This window comes from Lissotriton helveticus, chromosome 5_1 (assembly GCF_964261635.1).
Source record: "Lissotriton helveticus chromosome 5_1, aLisHel1.1, whole genome shotgun sequence".
Classification (NCBI taxonomy): Eukaryota; Metazoa; Chordata; class Amphibia; order Caudata; family Salamandridae; genus Lissotriton; species Lissotriton helveticus.
The window spans coordinates 477098077-477120314 of NC_136065.1; the positions used below are offsets into that span (position 1 = coordinate 477098077).

The 22238-nt window shown below is 46.1% G+C and overlaps 1 protein-coding gene across 1 annotated transcript in view; it reads right to left on the bottom strand.

Annotated features, from left to right (window-relative positions):
* Positions 1-22158, bottom strand: part of LRRC38 (leucine rich repeat containing 38) — a 434313-nt gene extending 412155 nt beyond the window's left edge. The window contains exon 1 of the mRNA XM_078640989.1: positions 21449-22158. Within this exon, the coding sequence (XP_078497115.1) occupies positions 21449-22076 (628 nt within the window). The 5' untranslated portion in view covers positions 22077-22158. The remainder of the gene's footprint in view (positions 1-21448) is intronic.
* Positions 22159-22238: the final 80 nt, after the last annotated feature.

Below are 22238 nucleotides of genomic sequence, written 5' to 3' on the forward strand. Positions count from 1 at the left end.
TCAGTAAAATCTAAAAATGAATTATATATAAAACAAAGAATGAAATTACTAGTACACCAGTGACGTTTAACACAAAGGGATTGCACTACTACAGGGGCCGCGAGTTAAACATAATTACAGAAAATAATAACGTTCTAAGAAATGATAATGTTTTGATCATAACCCGAAACCAAGTGATTAAAAAGTTGGACACAAGAAAAAAATAGATCTGCAACGTCACTTTGACTTTCTCATAAAGTCCTAAAAGTGTCAGTGGTGGTACTGTACCACTACTAAAATAGACCCTGCATTTCAAATCCTCGTGAAAGGCGATTTAGCACCAAAAATGCAGACAAACTGCAAGCAATGCCAGTGTTAGTGTTTGCTTCACTTAGAACGCCCCAAAAAATTGGCGCCAGTTAAGTAGTGCCCATGGGTTAGTCGCCAATGGGTACAAATATGTCCCTAAGATGATAGAAACCGAACAAATTGAAAACATAGAGAAACAAGTATAAAGCACAATCTGACGTTCTAAAATACAGTCTGAAGTATGCAAAAAAGTAATGGATGGAATGCCTGAATTGATCTCAGCCACTGGCAATTGCTCGGGCTGCATCCCAGTCCTTCCTCATTTTGCACACCATACTACATCAGTTAGGACCCAGAAATAGTCCATTAAGTCTTGACTCAGTTCCCAGGAGAAACATCCAGCCTGAACTGCCTAGCTAGGTCCTCCATGATGCGGATCACAAGCAGTAGCGGTCGGTGGTGGGAGTGCTGCCGGGTAGTGACGTGGGGTGGGGGAGGGGCATGGTGGGGGGTAGTAAAGTATGGAATACGGCCAAATACTGGTAAGTAAACGTATAAAGAAATAAAATAAATGTTGTTGCGTGCATTGCATCGCATTTGGCAATGCAATGAGCGCAACAAAATTCATTTTATTTATTTATATGTTTGCTTACCTGTATTTGGACGTATTCCGTACTTTACTACCCCCCATCCTGCCCCTCCCCCGAGCCACGTCACCGCCCGGCAGCACTCCCACTACTGACCGCTACTGATTACAAGCAACCGAAGACTAGTTTTATCCTTGTTAGGGATCATCAGTTGGGTATAGCTTGGTTCCACTGGCACAGTGCACAGGACTCACACCTGAGCCCACTCATCTTACCTAGGACACCACACTGAAGTATACAAAAAGGTGATGGATGGAATTACAGAATTAATCTCAGCCACTGGTAATTTCAGGGCTGCATCGCAGGCCATAATTATTTTGTTTCTCATGCCACCTCAGTTTGGACTCAGCCATATGCAAATCAGTCTTGACCCTACTCCAATTGGAACAGTCCAGTCCAAACTACCAGACCAGTTCCTCCATGAACCGGAACACAAGTAACCCAAGAACGGTTTTGTCTTTATAAGGGCTAGAAAGTCAGGTTCAGCTTGGTTCTGTGGCACAGAGAGCAAAGTATCCATGCTAGGGCATACCCATTGCACTTAGGAAATCACAGTGAAGTATTTAAAAAGAGTGATGGATGGAATGCTTAAATTAAACTTAGCCCCTGATTACTCAGTGCCTATCCTAGTCCATCGTTATGTTGCAAACCATGCCACCTCAGTTCAGTTTAGATCCAGACATATAAAAATAAGTCTTGACCATACTCCAATAGGAACAGCCCAGCCCAAACATCAGAAAAGCAGCACCATCAGCAGTGGTATATATAATTAGGTTCTATCAGGTTCTGAAGATAATAATACATCCGTTTGTGCAAATGAACACTGTTGATTTTGCCCTTAAGGTTTCCCTTTTGCTTGCTTAAGGGTTCTTATGAACTTTGGGCCACATTCACAAAGAGCCTCCGAAATGGTGACAGAGGCTCCACAGTCGTGGCGGAGTCTCCGTAATGAGAAACTGCAGAGCGGAGACTCAGCCATGACTGAGGAGGCTCTCTGTGAATCGACCCTTTATGTTCTCATCCTCTCTTGCTCCTTCCTCCCTTTGTATCGTCCCACCAAGATTGTTTGCTGTGCTTCATGTCTTCCCATTCTGTTCAATAATGGAGCACCCTTCCTCTCGTGCTTTCTTGTGGGGGGCTAAGACAGTGAGATATGAAGTCTGGCAGTTTTCATAGTTTGCACCCGCACTATAAGGGCTCTGGACATTATGTGTGTGTTTATTTATTTCAGATATTTATGTAAGACTAGCCTAACCACTCGTAAAGCAGAGCACTTTACAGATAATAAAACATCATACTCCGGGTGTTGCATCAACAAGAATGGAAAAACGAATCAAATCAAAAAATCCCACCATTTGTCATTATGTCTAGAGCAGGTTTGTCCAACATAGGTACAGGAGGGTCAGAACTATCACAGAGTTTCTCGGTATGTCTGTAAGATAAACGTGTATAAAGTGAATTTTAATAGAACTTATTGACATAACCAGTGGTTATTCTTGTTCTAAGTAGACCAGGGCCTGCCAGGACAATGCACCTGGAAAGCGGAAAAGGAAAAGGTATTGAATTAGGGCTCACTTAGCCACATATAGGGCCAGATGTAGGTAAATATCATTTACCGATTCTAAAATACCGAATTTTACCGATTCGGCATTTTAGAATCGATAAATGATATGTAGCTAATGGTTCGGTAAATTTTACCGAAACGCTAAGATTCGGTAAATACCGAATTGGTATTTACCAATTCGGTATTTCCCATTCATCAATATGGGCCTCCATGCCCATAGGAATGAATGGGAATTACTGAATCGGTAAATACTGATTCGGTAAAATGGGGAACACATTCAAAGGTGGCAGGGTGTCACTTGGACACCCTGTTGCACCTCTGAATAGTGCATGGGTGCACATGTGGCACACATACATGCCCTAAGGGCATGTATGTCTGCCACATGGCACTGTTAAAAAAGCACAAAATTGCTTTTTTAACGGTTTTTGTTATTTACCACCAACTTGTAGTTGGTGGTAAATAACGAATCCTTACAAGTGAAAAGCACTCACTTGAGTGCTTCCTACATTGAGGATTCGGTAATTTACCGAAACGGTATTTAAGAATTCGGTAATTTACCGATTCCTTAACCACTTCCAGGCTCATGACGAGCTCAGCTCGTCATGAGCGTAACCTGCCGTGCGCTCATGACGAGCTGAGCTCGTCATGTAACGCGGTAATTTCAAAATTGCCGCGTACAGCGGGAAAAGCTGCCGCATCGATGCAGTTAAATTACCGGTGGTTTCCTAGACGTACTTCTTAGATGATGAGTGAGACCACAACCCTTTTAGATACCCCTGCCTGCCTTTCACATCCCAGAAAAAGCACTGGTTAGCCCAGAAATGAGTGCGGTCTTTCTAGACCTGTGGAGGACTTGCCTGGTCTAGATGAAGAAGAGCCTGGTATTAATTCCACCAGGGCCATTTGCACCCTCAAAAATCTCTAAGGCCCTCATTACAAGATCATCGAAATGGGGTGGGATATTTACCACACATGCTAACTATCGGCATCCCAGGGTGAGGTATTTACAACATATGGTAAATGCCTCCTAGTCTGAATTTTTACCTTGTTAATGTAGCAGAACATGCAGAATCTGTATTTAACACACTGAATCCCTTGTGTTTTTCCTTTTTTACAGATCTTTTTCCTTGGATAAATGTCAACAGGATTCAGGGGCCGAAATCCATCTGGGGAAAACTAGGAGACACTGATAATTATCACTCATCTCCTAATTCGGATCGCACAGGGATTGTAATTTAGCCCAGAACTTGTAATGAGGGCATCCATACGGCACTGTGGCAACTCCTCCCATGCTACAATGGTTGAGCACCAGCGTTCCTTCACTAAATAGTAGGAAGTAATAACAGGAGAAGTATCCAAAGCAAACTGCAGTTTATCTTAGAAATTCTGAAAGTAAGGAAAACCAAAGCACGGAACCAAGGTGCATATTACCAACAAATAGCGATAATTATCGCTAAATAGGCTTAGCGACAATTTTTTTATCGCTGCCTAACGCTGGATATGTTAGCAGAGAAAACATGCTATTGGCAACGTTTTTCTCCATTGTGCTAAAATATCCAGCGATAGCGGCGAAATGCGTGAATATCGCTGAGAATACAGCGATATTCACACATTAGCGACGCAATGCTCTTAGCCATGTTTTCCAGGTCCCATTGGATAACATGGCTAAGAACTGGTCTGAGCAGGCGTTAGTATTTGGCGATAGCGGGAATATTTCCATCGCTACGCCTGCCTTGCTAATAGGCGATAGCGACGTTAGTGACTGCTTTCAGTCGCTTACAGGTTGGGTACGCCCACTTTGCATGTCATTAGCGATAAATATCGCTGACATGCAAAGCGGGCTCCAAACCGCTCGCTATCGCCTAAAAGCTGTCGCTGACATCAGTTAGCAACAGCTTGCTAATAGAGCGATAGAATTATCACCGCTTAGCGGCCAAAAACGTCCGCTAAACCGGCGATAATTGCCTATCACCACCCTTGGTAATATGCCCCATAGTCTTCTCATGTCCGGCTCAAAGACTTTGGAACAGTCCGCCTGAGGATCTCAGACTCAATGAAATCCTGCAATCATTCACGAGAAACCGGAAGAACCACCTATTCAGATCCTATCTGAAAGAATAAAATGTCCTTTGACCCTCACAGTCACCTACATCTCCTCCATTGTTGTTTTTGTCAGCTGTATTACTTTTTTCCTGCATATTTTTCATTGTATTTCTTGTTATATGTACATCGCCCTGCTGCCCAGATGTATCCCACATAAAAAGCTTTAAAAAATAAATAAATAACATAAGCACGGCTGGAATCAAAATGATCATGGGATAAGCAATCACAGATGAACACAGAGTTAAAAAAACAAGCTTGCATGTGTGAACGGTCTTAGATGCAACAGGTATTTTAAAGAAATGATGCACACATAGTTCGCCATAATGCCTGCAAGACTGATAGTGCTTGACATCCAGAGACAGGCCATCTTCGGTGTAATATCCCTATGAACACAGCATATACTAGGCCATATTAAAGACCCTTTGCACTGGTGCAAAACAAATTGAGCAAATCCATTACCTCCTCGTCCTGTCTCCCCGTCCCATTCCTTACACGTGAGCAGCTAGTCTGCTCTACAGAAACCCCTAACCTAGCTGAGCTGTTTGCACTTCCCCCTAGGATGACGTCACCCACACGTGACTACAAAGGGGGAAGTGCATCAGAGAAACCTCCTGTTCTTTTTTTTCTGCGATCTACGACCGCGTTCCAGGCTGTGCTGTTCGGGGGCTGCCGGTGTTCCGGGTAAGTTCCCTGCTGTTTGTGTTTTTGATGCGGCGGCGTGCTTAAGCGGCCGCCTTGGTTCTGGCGCTGCCGATTTCCCCGCGATGCCTCTTGTATTTGGGGCTGTTGTATTGCACGCGGCTCGCGTTAGCGGCCGTCTATGTTTTGGGCACTGGTTACACACGCGGCTCGCGTTAGCGGCCGTTTTTGCTCATTTCACTCACCGGGCTTGGGTTGGCCTGCTCCAGCGGCCGTTCCTGGGTTTCCTCCGGTCCTTTTTCGCCCTGCTTTAGCGGGCCGGGGCTTTTATGAGTTTTTGTTCTGGCACTCCGGTGGTTTGTGCGTTTAGGGGGCGTGTTGGCTGCTGATTGGGCTTTTTATGCCGGCCCATTACTTTTCCTGCCTCAGGTGTTCGGGTCCTCGGCCTGTACATATGGGGTCCTTCTTGGGTGTTTTTTTGTCCTTGTTTTTGCCTGTTGGTGTGGTTTTTGGACTTATGCTTCTAGGATGGATGCTCAGGCTTCGTCTTCTGCGACCCCTCTGGATGCCCTGCGCCTCCTTGTCAGTGAGGCTGTGGCTGCTGCTTTCCTGGCAAAGGATGCGGCTGGGCCTCCTCCCAAGAGACCTCGTGTTTCTGTGGACCCACAGGCTGACCCTGAGGATGACTTGGGTCCTGAGGAGGATGAGGGTGTGCGTGGTCGTTTTGTTCAGGGTGCTGAGCTCACTGAACTGTTCGCCCATGTTCGGTCCAATTTGGGGTTCTCTCCTCCTGCCGCTGATGTTTTGGAGGATGACTTCTTCACGCAGTTTGTCCTTCCTGATCCGGACTCTTTGCCTTTGCACGGGGCGATCCGCAAGGTGTTGTCTCACGAATGGAAGGAGGTGGACAAGTCTGCTTTTCCTCGTTTCCTGTCTCGGCGTTACCCTCTGGAGGGTTTTGCTGCTGAGTTCCCTCAGGCTGTGAAGGTTATTAATCTGATGGCTGGCCTTTCTTCTCAGGGTTTGGTCGTTTCTGAGGACTCCCTTCCTGCGGACGCTGTGGATAAACGTATTGAGGGGGCTGTGAAGCGTTCTTATGCTGCTTCCAATTTTTCTATCCGTGCGACTGCCTATTCGAATTATATGGTTCAGTCGCTCCTAAAGGATTTCCAGTCCCTGTCCGTTCTGCTGCAAGACGGCGAGGATGCCACGCCTCTTTTGTCTTTGATGGAGCAACAGGTGCGGTACCTGTCTGATATTTCCTTTGACAATTTGGGGGCGGCGGCAGCTGCTTCTGGTGCTTCCATCGCTGCCCGTCGTCATATTTGGATGCGTTCCTGGAAGGCGGAGTCTTCCCAGAAGTCTGTCCTCCTTAAGTTGCCCTTTGAAGGTACCAAGGTCTTCGGTCCTCGGTTGGAGGATATGGTCAAGCAATCTGCGGAGAATCGCAAGCTGGTGGCTCCTGTCCGCCCTCCTTCCCGGGGTCGTGGGTTTGGTTACCGTCGCGTTTTTGGGCCTCCTGCTCGTGGCGCTTCTCAGCCCTTTCGTGGCAGGGGTCGTGGCCGGGGGGCCCCTGGAAGTGCCAAGCCCCGGGCCGCTGCCGGTGTTGCCGCCTCCGCTTCCTCCTCTTCCCAATGACTGTCTGCCTTTGCCGGTTGGTGGTCGCCTTCAGTCCTTCCGAGCCCAGTGGTTGTCGGTTCCAGATGCCTGGGCGGTTCGGACTGTTTCGGAAGGTTACCGGCTCGAGTTTTCCTCTCCTCCTCCTCCGGGTTTTGTTCGGACCCCTCTGCCCCGTCTTCCTCTGCGAAGAGATGCTTTGTTGGCCGGCGTGCGGCTCCTGTTGGAGAAGCGGGCCATTGTGGAGGTGCCTCCGCTGGAGAGGGGCATGGGGTGCTACTCGATTCTCTTTCTGGTTTCCAAGAAGGACACTTCGGATCTTCGGCCTGTTCTGGATCTGAAGCGGGTCAATCGCTTCGTACTCCAGCGTCCTTTCAAGATAGTGACTCTCCAGTCCATCCTGCCTCTGGTCCTTCCGGGTGGCTTCCTGGCATCCCTGGACCTGATGGATGCTTATCTTCACGTTCCTGTCCATCCAGACGACCAGGGTTTCCTCCGGTTTGCTGTGGGGAGCCGGCAGTATCAGTTCAGGGTGCTCCCGTTCGGCCTTTCGTTGGCGCCCAGGGTGTTCACCAATCTGTTGGCCCCTCTGGTGGGTATTCTTCATTCCATGGGGCTGCTGGTTTTTCCATACCTGGATGACTGGTTGATTGTCTCTCCTTCTTTTTCACAGGCTCTGTTGGATGTGGACCAGGTGTGTCTTCTGCTGGGATCCTTTGGGTTCCTTATCAACCACAGGAAGTCCTCCCTGTTGCCCGCCCAGTCCCTGAAGTTCTTGGGGGCTCTCTTCCGCATGGACTTGGGTATGGTTTTTCTCTCGCAGGACCGGCAATTGACATTGTTTCGTCACATTTCCTGGCTTCTGTCCCAGTCCCGGGTGTCTGCCCGTCTCTGGTTGCGGAGTCAGGGGGAGATGGCGTCCCCTCTGCATCTCCTTCCTTGGGCCAGGCTGCATCTGTACCCCCTGTTGCATCATGTCCTGTCTCAATGGGATCCTGCCTCCTTGGACTACGAGACTCTGATACCTGTCTCTCTGGGGATTCGGGAGGACCTCCAATGGTGGTTGTCCCCTCTCTCTCTTTCCCGGGGGTTCGATTTCCTTCCTCCTCGGTCTGTGGTCGTGTTGTCCACGGATGCCAGTGCACTGGGGTGGGGTGCCGTTCTGGGTGCCTCCAAGGCTCAGTGTCGGTGGTCCGGCTTCGAGTCCCTCCAGTCATCGAACTGGAGGGAGTTGAGGGCGGTTTGGTTGGCTCTTCTTTGGTTCGCTCCTCTCCTTCTGGGTCGGGCGGTCTCTGTGCAGACCGACAATCAGGTGGTTCGTGCTTATGTGAATCACCAAGGGGGCATGTGTCGTGCTCTGTTTCTCCTTTCCCAGAAGATCGGCCTGTGGGCCGAATCGAATCTCTTGTCTCTGACGGCGGTCTATCTTCCGGGGAAGGAGAATGGGCCTGCGGACTCTTTGAGCCGGGTGTTCCCTTCCTCAGTGTCCCTCTGTCTGTCCCCGGATCTGTTCGCTCTGATTGTCCTCCAGTTCGGCCTTCCTTGGCTGGATCTTCTTGCCTCGGAGGGTTCCGCCCTTCTTCCTTGGTTTTGCAGCATTGTTCCCTCTCCGCTGGCGTGGGCCACCAATGCTTTCTCGATTCCTTGGTCGAAGGGTCTGCCATTTGCCTTCCCTCCGTTTGCCTTAATTCCGAGGGTCCTCCGGAAGATTCGTTGGGATCGGGCGGAGGTTCTCCTGGTTGTTCCGGAGTGGTCTCGGCGGTCTTGGTACCCCCTTCTCCTGGCCTTTTCTGTTTGCCCTCATTGGCGGTTTCCCCTGTGTCCCTCCCCTCTGAGGGTTCCTCTTCTCGGCCTTGCCTCCCTGCGTCGCCTCCGGCTGGGGGTTTGGCACTTGAGAGGTTGAGTTTGCTGGATCTGGGTTGCTCGGTGGAGGTTGCCCAATGTCTTCAGCTTTCTCGGCGTCCTTCCACTTTGAAGTCGTATGCCCGTCACTGGAAGAGTTTCTCTACTTGGTGCCTTGGGAAGGGTCTCTCTTCTGCCTCCTGTGAGGCAGTGAGGGTGTTGGACTTCCTGCGGAATGGTTTCCTCCTGGGTCTTGCGGTTTCTTCCCTGCGGGCTCAGTGGGCTGCCATTCTTGCTTTTCGGGGTTCCTCTGTTGCCTCTGTCTCCCCGTTGGTGGCTCGCCTTCTGAGGAGTTTCTTGCTTCAGCGTCCTGTCTCCCTTTCTCCTGTGCCTCCTTGGGATCTTCCCCTGGTTCTGCGGGCTTTGACAGGTCCTCCTTTCGAGCCTTTGGACTCCGTGGCCCTGAAATTCCTTTCTGCTAAGGTTATTTTCCTGGTGGCCATTACTTCTGGGCGGGGGGGGTTGGTGAGATTGGGGCGCTGATGGCTTCCCCGCCCTTCTTGCGCTTTTGCGAGGATAAGGTGTTTCTCCATCCGAGTCAGTTCTTTCTACCTAAGGTGGTGTCTTCCTTTCACTGTCAGGAGGATATTGTTCTCCCTGAGTTTTTTCCGGCTCCTGCCTCTCCTGAGGAGGTGCTCCTCCATTCGTTGGATGTGCTGAGGGCTCTCCGCATCTACTTGGAGTGTACGGCTGCCTTCAGGAAGGTTGATTCCCTCTTTGTCACCTATGGCCTCTCGGGCTGGGGCTTCGTCCTTCCTTGTCCACTTTGTCTCGGTGGGTCCGGGGTGCTGTGGTTTCCTCTTACGACTCTGCCCGCTGTCCTCTGCCTTCCTCTGTTCAGGGTCGGTCGACTCGGAGCGTGTCGTCCTCCTGGGCCATGTTCAAGGGGGCCTCCTTGTGGGACATTTGCAATGCTGCCACATGGGCTTATCCCCATACTTTTGTTGCCCATTACCGGCTTCAGTTGGGGATGGGGGTCTCTGCTACTTTTGGGGCTCTTGTCCTTTCTGCGGTGCATGATTTCTGAAATGTACTGTTTTCTGTGAATTAAATGGACCTGTTTGTTTTCTCGAACCTGTGTGGTCTGTTTTTTTCTGACAATCACCATGTGCTTGGGTATGGACTCACGTGTAAGGAATGGGACGGGGAGACAGGACGAGGAGGTAATGCCCGGTTACTCACCGGTAATATCCATTACTCCGAGTCCTGGTCTCCCTGTCCCATTCCTGAGCCCTTCCCTCCCTCCCTGGATTGGGTTTTCTTTGGGTGATTGTCTGTTTTTCGTTCTGGTTTCTTTGGTATTCTCAGGAGGTTTCTCTGATGCACTTCCCCCTTTGTAGTTACGTGTGGGTGACGTCATCCTAGGGGGAAGTGCAAACAGCTCAGCTAGGTTAGGGGTTTCTGTAGAGCAGACTAGCTGCTCACGTGTAAGGAATGGGACGGGGAGACCAGGACTCGGAGTAATGGATATTACCGGTGAGTAACCGGGCATTTGCTACTTATGTGATTCAAAATATGGGAAAACAGGTGTTGGGTCAGCAATATTACAATATTACAAAAAAAATTTTTTGCACATGGGTGAAAATTGAGGAATAGTGAAATCATTACACATATATTGCGTATAAATCATTTCAGATGAGGAATCAAGATTTTAGCAAACAAATCCTGGTCCACAGCTATTTAAAAAAAATTGGATGGGCCGGTTTTTAACTATTTTTCTAATTAAGTAGTAATTAGTATTTATTTTTCACCATTTTATCACATTTTGAACGTGGAGAACATTATTTTCCACTCTTATTCCTAATTAGTAGAAATAGTGAGAAATCAGTTTGCACAATGACTGGCCTGATGCAATTACTGCTTGCTTAAATTACTATAACCGAAGATGCAAATGGCTGCACATTGTCCTGTGTTTTAATTGAGCAAGAGAAATTTTTCTGAAACATGAACTCTGACTTGAGAAAGGTTTGCCTCAGAGATGGCATATGTTCGCAGCTCAGTGACAGTAAGTCTGAGTAAAACCCAGGGAATACTTTACTTGGGTCTTTTATTATATGCTCATTTGCCATTTCACCGGATCTGTTTTTATGTTTGCATCCGGTAATACCTCAAATTATAATCTTTTGATTTTATACAAGAACATAAGATCAACACTTGTCTCTGTGAACCTAGCTCTCATCAAACATGGCAGGAAAATATCAATAATCCTGTCAAGGTTGACATAAAAAATCTTTGATAAGTGGAAATCAGTCCTGCCAAGTCACTGTGTGACGTTCAACACCATCATGAGGTACAGAGCCGACACCTGTAAATGGTAGTATTGTAGGTTTACATTTTTCAATGCAGAATAGACTACAGATCCCAACATGCAACGCGCTGTTGGCTACACAGCCACCCGGGAAGGTTTCTCACTTTTTCACACAAACTCACCTGTGAAGATATCAACAATGTTTTGCAAAAAAATATATTTCACTGGTTTTACAGCTGTTTTCATACCATTATCCGCTGAGCGGACTATGAGTCTAGAGACAAAAGGACGAGATCCTAGGTATATGATATACTTTGTTTATAAGTCAAACACTTACCATGTTCTTACATGTTTTAGAGGTCGAACCCTGGACTTGTGCGAGCATAATGAGACATTGTGTGAATAATCCTAATTCACAAAATCAGTGTCTGCGTGTTTGCCTTTCATTGGAGTTGGTTATGGCGGTGAAGGGGTTAACTGAGTGCCTACAGTTTTACATAGCTTTGACAGCAAAGGGGACGTGGATGATCTCAGGGGGCGCTATCCATTCAAAGTAATTCCTTTTTGGAAGTTCACCAGCTTTGGCAAAGCATACGCCATACTCAATTTACACCTAGAACTACTCAGATCGGGGAACATCGTTTACAACGCAGTGTTTACACCGCGTTGCCTTTACAACGATGCCATTACAACGCAAGTTGTTACTACGACTTGCGCTGGATGGCGCTGTTGTATAAGGAATATTGTAATTTTATATTCCAACACCTTCCCTCCTGTTACGTGGACTGGTGTTGGAATATAAAATTATAATATTCCACAATCCACGCCCTCCAACTTGCGTTGTAATGGCAGCGTTGTCATGTACCGCGATCTAAAAGATCGCGTTGTACTGACATACATCCACTCAGATCAAGCCCTAGCATCCAAATATACCAGGACAGAACACACCTGTAGTATTCAGTAAGTGCTTAACTGGATCGTGGAATGTTTATGATGTGGATACTTTTCTAGGCAGACATCAGTGAACATGGTTATCCTATGCTAGAATACTGGACTGCTGCAGCACAACTGGAGAAACCTTTTCAGTTTGTATCTTTCTGTTTCACCCTGTTTAATTTAGAACAAGCACCTTCAGTGGAATAATTTGTTCTAATGGCATTATAGTCCTTCTTCTAGCTTAGAAGTTGTTAAAGACCCTCTCTCTCCTTGTAGGCCTTCTCCTGTGACTGAGGTATTTAACTCTGCAATAAGGACTTCAAAGAGCGGAAGAGGCTATGCCAGTGGGCTATGGTGCTATATTAGAACACTGAAATGTCTGGACCTCAATTAAAAACAATAGAAAGGGAGGGGGGTTATGGATAGTCAGATCTTTGTTCCAACATTCCAATATTTCCTGTTTCTCCCTGTTTGAATATTAGAACATTCTATCCTCAGTAGTGGAAGTTCTAATTGCATTCTAAGCCTTCTGCCTTGGGGAATGCTGGTAGTTAACGGCCCTCTCACTCGTTAAAGAACCTTCCCTGTGACTTAGACCATTGATGAGGAGAGTGCAGCAGGTAAAAAGACTCTAAAATGTACATTTACCTTACGTTGATACCTTGGAAATTTGGCAAGCTCCTATCGTACTTGCATCCCTGCTTTAGAACTGCCTTACTGAAGGCTAGATTAAATCCCTTCATGGTACACTGGTCAAAAAGTGACCACATTTTTAGATGATAACTCCAAATGAATAAACCTTAAATCATGAATGAGAGGCCAACTAAAACATTTTTCCAGATTCAGACCTCAGTACTTGAGGGTCTCCAGTGGGGGTGCAAATTGTTAGTCCAGAGTTAAGGATCCTGGTAATTAGAAATGGTTTTTGAGGGAGTCAGTTTGAGACCCTAAAAATCCAGTCACGATCAATATTACACGCACACACATGTGAAGGTGATACTCAACACCATATTGTAAAGAGGGAGCCCAAGTTGCTTTTTCAGCTGCACTCCAGGGCCCATATTATATAGAGGATGCACAGCCCTACTCTGAGCAGCGGCACACCTTTAACTGGGTGCTCCAAGTACAGACCCGGTCAGTGTGCCCTATCAAAGTTAATGCCCTGCAGCTGGGATCACACTCACGCCTTGGGGGCAGCCCACTAGAGAGAGGTGGACAAAATGTTTGAAGCAGCTTGTCCACCAAATACTTTGCCTGTGGTAACTAGCCTGCATTTCAACAAGGGGCCGAGATCCTTGTGCAGGTAGACGCAGTGAGTGGCTACACCCGCATGCAGGAGGATGTTTTGGGGGGACGATCAGACCACCTTTTCCCACTTTCAAGAGTCACCCCTCAGCAGTGCCCTCAGTGTGGGTGGCCTCATTGTGCCGCACAGTCAGTGCACCCTGTGACAGCTCCTTGGCTCGGCACCCACATCTATAACAGAGTGCCATAGCAGAAGGAAAATGGTTCCTCATTTGCATGGGTCCCAGCCCCATGTTACTGAGAGAACACACACTTGAGACCCTGGTGGAGCTGCATGTGTGTTGACCCGATCTGTATTACAGAATGGTCTGCAAAGCCCCAGCAGCCCCGTCTGTAATACCAAAGTGCACCAGATGCATAAAGGGGGCACATACACATGTTGCACCTGATGGTATTTGTGAAATATGGTCCCAGAAACATCCCTGAATTCCAACAAGCAAAATAATAATCAGGAAGAAACTGTGGCAGCTCCTCCGCTAAGGCGGAGGAGCGTCGCCCCACTGCTCGGCAGCAGGAAACATAAAATTATAATAACTTGCATTATTATTTTAAGATAATTTCTGCTGCTGCAGCTTTCTGGGTGGGGCGGGGCTGCTACACGGACAGAGGAGCAGGGGAGGAGGGGTTTGCTCACTCCTAAGTGCGCATGACTGTTTGGTCAGCCCTCTCGGCCACCCAAAACAGTCACGTGTACTTCCCATATTCTCCATGCAGGTTGCATTGCAGCCTGCATGGAGAACATGCCCAGACCACCATTTCCTGGCTGACCACCAATCCACTGCACTCAGACCAATCACAACGCTGCATTGTGCATTGTGATTGGCTATTGGGAGCCTGGAAGCCGGGTGCTTCCTAATGCTTCCTGTATCCTGCTGCAGGAACGGAGCAGGAAGAAGAGGACAGAGGAGAGGTGGCAACCAGGCCATTACAGGTAAGTGGTATTTTAAAAAGTTTTAGAACTTTGAAATTCTAAGCAACCAGAATTGGGTTGTTATGACAAGAATCATGTGCACACGTTAAGCGAGGTGTATAAATGTCTCATGCTTAATCAAAAGAACACAATAGGTAGTAAATTAAACAAAGTGGACACGATAGAAAGTCTTTTTGTTCTTCAACGGATTGTATTTGACCTTCCTTTGTTGAAAGGTAACTTCAAAACCCATCTCTCTGCTGCCATATCATATTTTACATCTAAATCACTGAAATAGTGAGGACGCTAATCAATCTCGCCCAAGGTGTACCTAAACTGGGGAATGATCAATTCCTAATCCTTATGTTCGCTGAATGTGGTTATTCTAGCACGCACTGAACTGTCCATGTAGCGCCTACTGGAAGGCTTACAAATTTTCTGTAAATCCAGGAAACTTGCAATCAATGTGAAGAAAACTAAATCCATGGTAATAAAATCAAGGGCCAAATTAAAATCAAACTTCAGGATTTATGTCAGCCAAATAGAGCAGTTCTAAACCTTTGATTACTTGGGCATCAGGCTTGATGAAAAGCTTCTCTCAAGTAACCAAGTCTAAAATGATCCTCTCCCAACATTCTGGGACAGTATGGAAATTCGCAAACAAGTGCAATAATCGCCTGATAAATCCGGTTCTGTCTTTATACAAAACAAAAGCAATAGCTGCAAGCACATATAGTGCTGAAATTTGGGGACACACCTAACGTACAGGCCCTACAAAAAGTGGTAAACGCCTTCCTGAGGCGACGGCTACAACTAGGCCCAGGTACTTCAATGGTAGTGCTCAGAGCTGAACTGGGAATGATGTGTGTGGCAGATTACATCACTCTCCGCCCTGTAAACTACTGCATACACCTCTGGACTACACCTGCTCTTCCAGAATACCAAAAGAGCTTGAAGGACATCCTGAGTTGCCAAAACTGTAAACATCCACCATGGTTGAGACACATAGAGCACATTTTGAAGTCAGTTGATTGTCTAGACCTATTGCTTTATCCAGAAAACATAACCAAAGACACTCTTCCATTGGTGAAAAGGAAGTTCTGTGACTCCACGTAGCAGAAGCATGAAGATACGAGCACTGCCTTTGCTAACCAAATACCTGGATATAAAAGCCAAACCCGACTGGGAACCTTACCTTGACATGATTTTTCATCTGAGAAAAGGGCTCTAGGAACACTAGAGGTCCACTGTTACACCAAATTCTGGTCAAAGGGCTGTGGCCGAAGAGATGGGACGTGTGCCTGTTCTCTTGGTGGGCAAGAAATTTGGAAGCATTTTTTAGTTACTCTGTGTCAACTCTTTAGCCGCCCTGAAGGTCCTACCTCCGTCCCCTGTTTTTAAAATATGGTACGAGGAGTTGTAAGGATGCTCTTTTATTGTGAACTGATAAGCCGGAGATCTATAAGGCCATAGCTTCATATGTATACATTGTCTGTAAAGGAAGACGACTGACTTCCGAACAGGCAAAGGAAAGCAGCAATCCTTAAAAAAGTGGTCCAACGGAGCCCATCATCATCATTATTTTAGTTTTTCATGTCCGCTGCACCAGTCTGATGACTGAAGAAAATCTACTGCTAACGGTTGTTATTGACTCAAGCTGCACTTACAGGTGCTACCTTACAACTGAGCAAAATTCAAATCAAATTCAAAATTTTATTTGATTCAGAGCTCGACTGAGGTCAACAAATACAAATACATCATATGAACTGGTTATATTTAGACTTTTAGGGCTGCTTAAAAACTCATTATAGACATAGTAGATTCAAGTTGACGAAAAAAAATACATACGTTTGTGATTGTTAAATATATGCATCTTTAAAACAATTTTAAAAATTCTTCAAAAACTTAAACAAGTTATGGCTAACAAATTCACTTGGGGTGGACCTTCGTGGCATAATTAAAACTTGAATCAAAATAGCGTCGTATCTAAAGCGGATGGGTTTTATAAAACGTTGTCTAGCCTCTACTAAAGTCAGATTTGGACAAATAAAAAGTACGTGGAATAGATCTTGTACTCCACCATTACACAAGTCACAGATACCTGAAGAAAGTTCAAGGGAATTCCAACTAGAGGAGTAAGCTTTTAAAGGTAGGATTCCTAGTCGCAGAAGAAGTATACAGTGTCTTACTCTATGCTGTAGCTGAAACTGTAAATAATGCTCGGGAGTTTTATATACTACATTTTCCACCATTTTTTTGTTAATACTTTAATTGAGTACAGTGCTCCTTATCTACCACTGGGTAATAGAGGAGGTTTTATTGCAGCGCTTTAAGACAGCTTTAGAGTGTGCAGGGCCTCTGGTTTTGGTATGGATACATTTTCTCCTCTAAAAGGCTTTGCTTTGTATTGATGCGCCTTAGTTGTCCTGTATAAACTCCTTTTATCACTTTAGAAATTGTTATATCAGAAGGATCATTACACCTAGTCCAAAGCTGTTACCCGCCCATAATGGCAACTGTATACTGCACTTTATTTTGCCTTGCACTGACATAAAGGTTTATTGTTAACAAACCCTGACTTTGTACGGATGCACTTGATTTGTGGTCTTTGCACGCACAAGCCTCCGATGCCAACAGCCTTAAAACTGCCTATGCTGGTAATCAAATCCTGCACTTTATTTTGCATAATTGCACGGGCATATATAGCACTTTTAGAGGTTTCTCCTCATATAAGCTTTTAAGTATCTACTTTTTTTTTAGCTTCGGCTGGCATGATCATTACATTTTTCTTGGCTTCTCGACCTGCCTGTTGCACAGCCAATACCCCACTTTTTAGACTCACGCGGGGTTTAACAACAGCTCCAATGTTTTATTTCAGCTAGACAGGACTTTCCTTGTCCAAGCCCCCTTTGCACAGGATTTAAACCTTTGTTTTAACACACTTCTGACCTGATTCACTGTACCCAACATCCAAAAACCCCCATCCAAAAAATAGAGCGTAGCAACAGTTTGGGTTTGCTGTAGCGAAGGACAGAGGACCGGAGGAAGTCACACGGCTTTACTGTTCGTCCTCGAAGGCATCTTAAGCTAGGCAGACAGAAACGTGATTCCCTGAGACCAAAGAAAGGAGGCTCGCTGGTACGAAGGGCTTATGTGGACAGGAATGTTTTTCGGTTTTTCGGTTCTCTTTTTCCTATGTACTATTTGGGCCTTGAATTGTACAGTGATTGCACATGCTGGGGGTTGGTTCATCTTGTGTATTTTATGTTTTTATTATTGTATGTCTTTATTGTGAAGCTGCATCATTAAAGTTTTTTTACTTTTACTTTGAGTGGACCAGACACGCCAAAATGCCTTTTTTCACATTCGTCATTCGCGCAAACAGACTTAAAAACATTAAAGCACATTAAAGTCACACAGGAAGAGATTAATTAATAAACAGATGGAACGTCTAAAAGCTGTAACAATTAAATACAGGGGCATATGTACAAGAAAATCCCGGAGTGCAGTACTACACCAAATTTGGCAGCGCCGCACTCTGACATTTTTTAATGCAGGGATGCGCCATATTTATAAAAATAGGGTGCACCCCTGTGATTCCCCTAGTGCTGGTGCAAAAAAAGCTGCCTAGCACCACTGCAGGCTCCCTGCCACCATGTAGCAAGGGTGCCTGTGCTCCAGAGGCGATTGTTTATGTGCAGGAAGGGACACCTTCCTGCACATAAACCATCAAAAATGGGGATTTGCTCTTTCTATGTATGCTGCAGAATTCAGCACAAATAGAGAGAGTAAAAAAATGTGGAGAAGTAAATAATGTCTCCTTGTATCACCATTCTTTGACCGGGTATTACCTGGCCTTCATTTTTGGTGCTGCCCCAGCCTTGTAAATCTGGGTCAATGTCAAAAAGCACCGGGTGTGGCGGTTGAACACCCACAGCAACACCCATTGCCCGCCCTTTGCCAAAGCGGACTTCGGTGGAAAGGGACATATTTACAAGGTGATGTTAATCCACGTATGTGGCTTTTTGCCACCTTTTAAACATGAGGAATGGTGCAAGGCCACTGTAGCGTCAAAAAAAGTCATGCTGCTGTGGCGAAAGGGACTTGTAAACATGCCCCATAGTGTCTACAGGAAGGACAGAGGAAAAAGCTCTTCATCACCTAGAGGAACAATAAAGAAGATTGGCAGGCGTAAAGTTTATGAAATGTTATGTAGAGTATTAAAAAAAACAATGGTGACTCATGTTTGACTGGCAAAACCATGTTTACACTGTAGCAACCTCCATAAAATCTTTGGGGAGTGTGAGCCACGGTCTGCTTGGTCGTACAATATGTAGGCCCTTATGCAAAAAATGCATGCCTAATCTGATTGTCTGCACAGTTTATTCTATCTATGAATGAATTCTTAAAGGAATGGACATTCAGGAATGGAATGGAAAAACGAAAAATAAATATCAAAAGAAGACATGATTTTTAAATGTTTTGTGAAAAGTGGAAATATTGTAAATCAGCAAGAGTTAAAAGTTACTACTTAGTGGTGCCCTGTTCCCTTTGGATGTGGGGCCACCCCTCTAGTATAATTATTATTAATATTGTAAATCAACCAGATATGGGATTTGACAGAAAATTCCACATCAGGTAGCCAAGAATGATTAAGTGAAGACATTTTAAAGGAAAGAAAAGAACGAAAAATAAATATCAACAGAAGATATAGGTTTTTTATGCTTTGGGAAAAGAGGCAAAATTGTCAACCAGCAAACAAATGGAGCGAGAGAAAATTCCACAGCAAGAGACAAAGGACAGAAAACAGACCAGACCTACCATCCTGTCATCGAAGGTCATTTTTTTCATGGCGAAAAATATTTTTGGGGAAGTTCATGACTGAAAGAATTTGTACAGATACAAATACCAAGGTTTAGGGCCATATGTTGAGTGGGCCTCTCTGGATGTCGGCCAGTGGTAGTGGGGGTTTTATGAGATGTTCAGCATTTTCACAAGAATTTGATTTATTATATTTGAGTATTCGCATCCCCCACACCAAAGAGAACTAGAGAATCTATTTTTAAAATGTCACTTTCCATATGATTTCATCAAAAACGGTAGAAGTAAAGGTCGCATGAATCTGTTCCCTGCAGCATCCAAATATTCGCCCAGCAAAATATCTTAAAGACTCAGTTCATTACAAGACAGCCCAGGGCGGTCATATTTTTTATGTGCTAGGTGACAATGAGTTGCATTCCCCTGTATCAGGCTGCCTCGCTAGACTTTAATCAGAGTTCTCTTGACCCTTCCACCTTCAAAACACCACTCCATCATCGCTCTATTCCATTTTTAATCAAGCCCTCTTACCATCATACATAATAACTAATTCCATTAAAATTGCCTCTCCTAAGGTGAGGTCCATATATTAAACACTTCTTTTTTTAATAAAACTTTGGAAAGAGAATATAAGAATATTGATCATGACAAACTCCTTCTTGCAACCTTGGGGTTGGACGGTGTCATGGGTAAAACAAAGACTGGAGAAATATATCTTGAAAAATTATAAGACTCCAAAACACAAAACATATCCAATCAACCACAATAGTGGCCTTACATGAATATCTCCCGACAAACAAACGGGGCCTTTCTGTACTTTTACATATGAGAATTGAGATTGGTCAAATTTAAGAATGAAATAAAGGAATACATTTTTGTAGGGAATATTTCTATACACCCATGATTTTGCTAGTCTATATTTTGGAGTCTGGGTTTTAGCAAAAGAGGTTTTGGACGTCGGTGTCTTCACATAGACCCTTAAGAATAACAGTCACCCAGTCAATACTTAAACGGTACCACAGGGTGTATTGGAAGCCCTCGTGCCCAAAGGTGCGTTTCTCAGGAACCAATCGATAACTCCGATGCCAGCGTCATCATCCCATCAGATGTCGCCACGAGACACGGAGTCAGCCGCACCACCATGCACTATTTTTTTCCGCTGACAGCAAAAGAAACGTCCGATGGATTCACACGTGCAGGTCTTTAAGCACGCGGAAGAAATGAGCACCAGCTGCAAGCGGGATTAGGTGCCCTGAAGGTGACACCACGTTGGCGCTATGCAAAACTCATCAATTAAATAAGTGAATACAGCAGGTAATCGCATTTTGCCTGAGGGGGACTATGGCTGCTGTTGTGAAAGTGACAGAGCGCATTCATCAGACGTGTGGCTCTCATTACCCAACGGTGTGTTGTGAAGTCCATTTGTAAGCCGCTGACCTAGAAACATCAGCGCTGTGAAGGTGGATCTAACAGAATTGTCCTCTTCGGGCAGTGACGTTCAGCTTCACCCCCTCCCCCCAAAAGACCTTCGATATTACCCACTAGCAGATCATACCCTTCCCAGTGCGCCTTTGTTATTTACTATCGCCGATGCACACCATCAATGTAAATATGGCATTGTAATTATGTTTTTTATAAACTGGTGTCTAGAGAATGCCCCCAGCTTCTACATGCTTTATACATAGGCAACACAACTACCCAAGGCTCACCAGTGTCCAACAGGTGCTAAGTGGGTCAAGGCATAATTCGAATCACCGACTTGTGGTCAAAGGTAGACCTTCAAAGCAAGACATCACCCCACTGAGTTACATAACAGGTGTCAGAACAAAAGAAGTCACTGCCTCTAACCAGTTCTGGCATACTCACCTCACCATCCTACAGGGCCTAACTAAGCAACCAGTCCTCACGCGATTATAGGCCGATAGCGTCACCTATGCTGCCGAAATGTACGCATGTACCACTTCTTGACTTCAGAAAGCAACTGGGAGTGACTGTAAGGGGACAAACGTCGCTGCCTCTCAATACAATAAAAAACAATAAATTCCATATTGTGTTTCCTAACATGCCAATAATCCGTTTGCGCCATTTTTGTTTTAGAGTAAATGAATATCAAATCGTTATAATGCATTGTCATGAGTGTAGCGCCTCTACCACTAAAGTGATGTAAAAGCGCTATAGCATTGTGGGATTGGTTGCAACCTGGAGTGACGCTGCCTTGTCCAATCGGCTGCCTGCAGTGCATGCCGACCTTCCACATCCATACTTGCGAGGGTGGAAGAATGCCTAACCTTTCGAAGTACCACAGACACCTCCTAAAGATGGCCGTGGCACCATCCTTTAAAATCCAAAGCCACCTCCAACAACAAGACGCTGCCCCACCTCCCATAGCCAACTTTTAGTCCAATCATGGCAGGCAACGCAGCGGGCTCGGGGACACCACTGCCAGAGCGAGACACCTCCGACCGACCTACCTTTCTGAAGTTTATTTGGGTTCTCGTAGATCCAGAGAAAGAGGTTGGCAAATTCACAGTCACAGAGCCAAGGGTTGCCCTCCAGGCGCACCGTCCGCAGGGCGGGTAGCGCCTGGAGGACGGCCACGTCCAGGCGCTGCAGGCTATTGTCATTCAGCTCCAGCACCTGCAGCGCCTCCAGGGTGTCGAAGGCGGCCCCGTCCACATCGGAGAGGTTGTTGTACCCCAGGCTGAGTTTGATCAGCTTCGCCGCAGCCCTGAAAGCGCCGGCCTCCAGCCGGGTCAAGCTGTTGTAGCTCAAGTCCAGAAAGACCAGTTTGGACGAAGTGCTGAAGGTGCCCTCTTCCAGCGCCGCCAGCGAGTTGTTCCGCAGGTCCAGGTAGACCAGGTCCCCGTAGAACATGAAGAAGTCGGAGGGGATCCTCTGGATGTTGTTGTTGGCCGCAAGAAGTTTCCGCACGTCCAGCGGGAAGGAGCTGGGGAGCCTAGAGAGCCCTTGGCCCGTGCAGTCTATGGTGTGGTAGTCCATGCAGGTGCAGGCGGGGGGGCAGGGCTGCCCCTGAGGTAGGAAGGTGAGGCTGAAAATGCACAAAGACGGTAGGAGATAGAGTAGAAAGCATGGCAGCATGGTAAAGGGTCGGACAGCTTGGAAGCGGGGCTACGAGAGAGACATTTTTGCTCGGCTGAGCAACAATGCCTGCTACATACAGCACGAGACGGAGCGCGCGAGGGTGCGCGCGCGCTCGCCCGTGTGTGTGCGCGTGGGGTTGTATCCAGGAGATCACATATC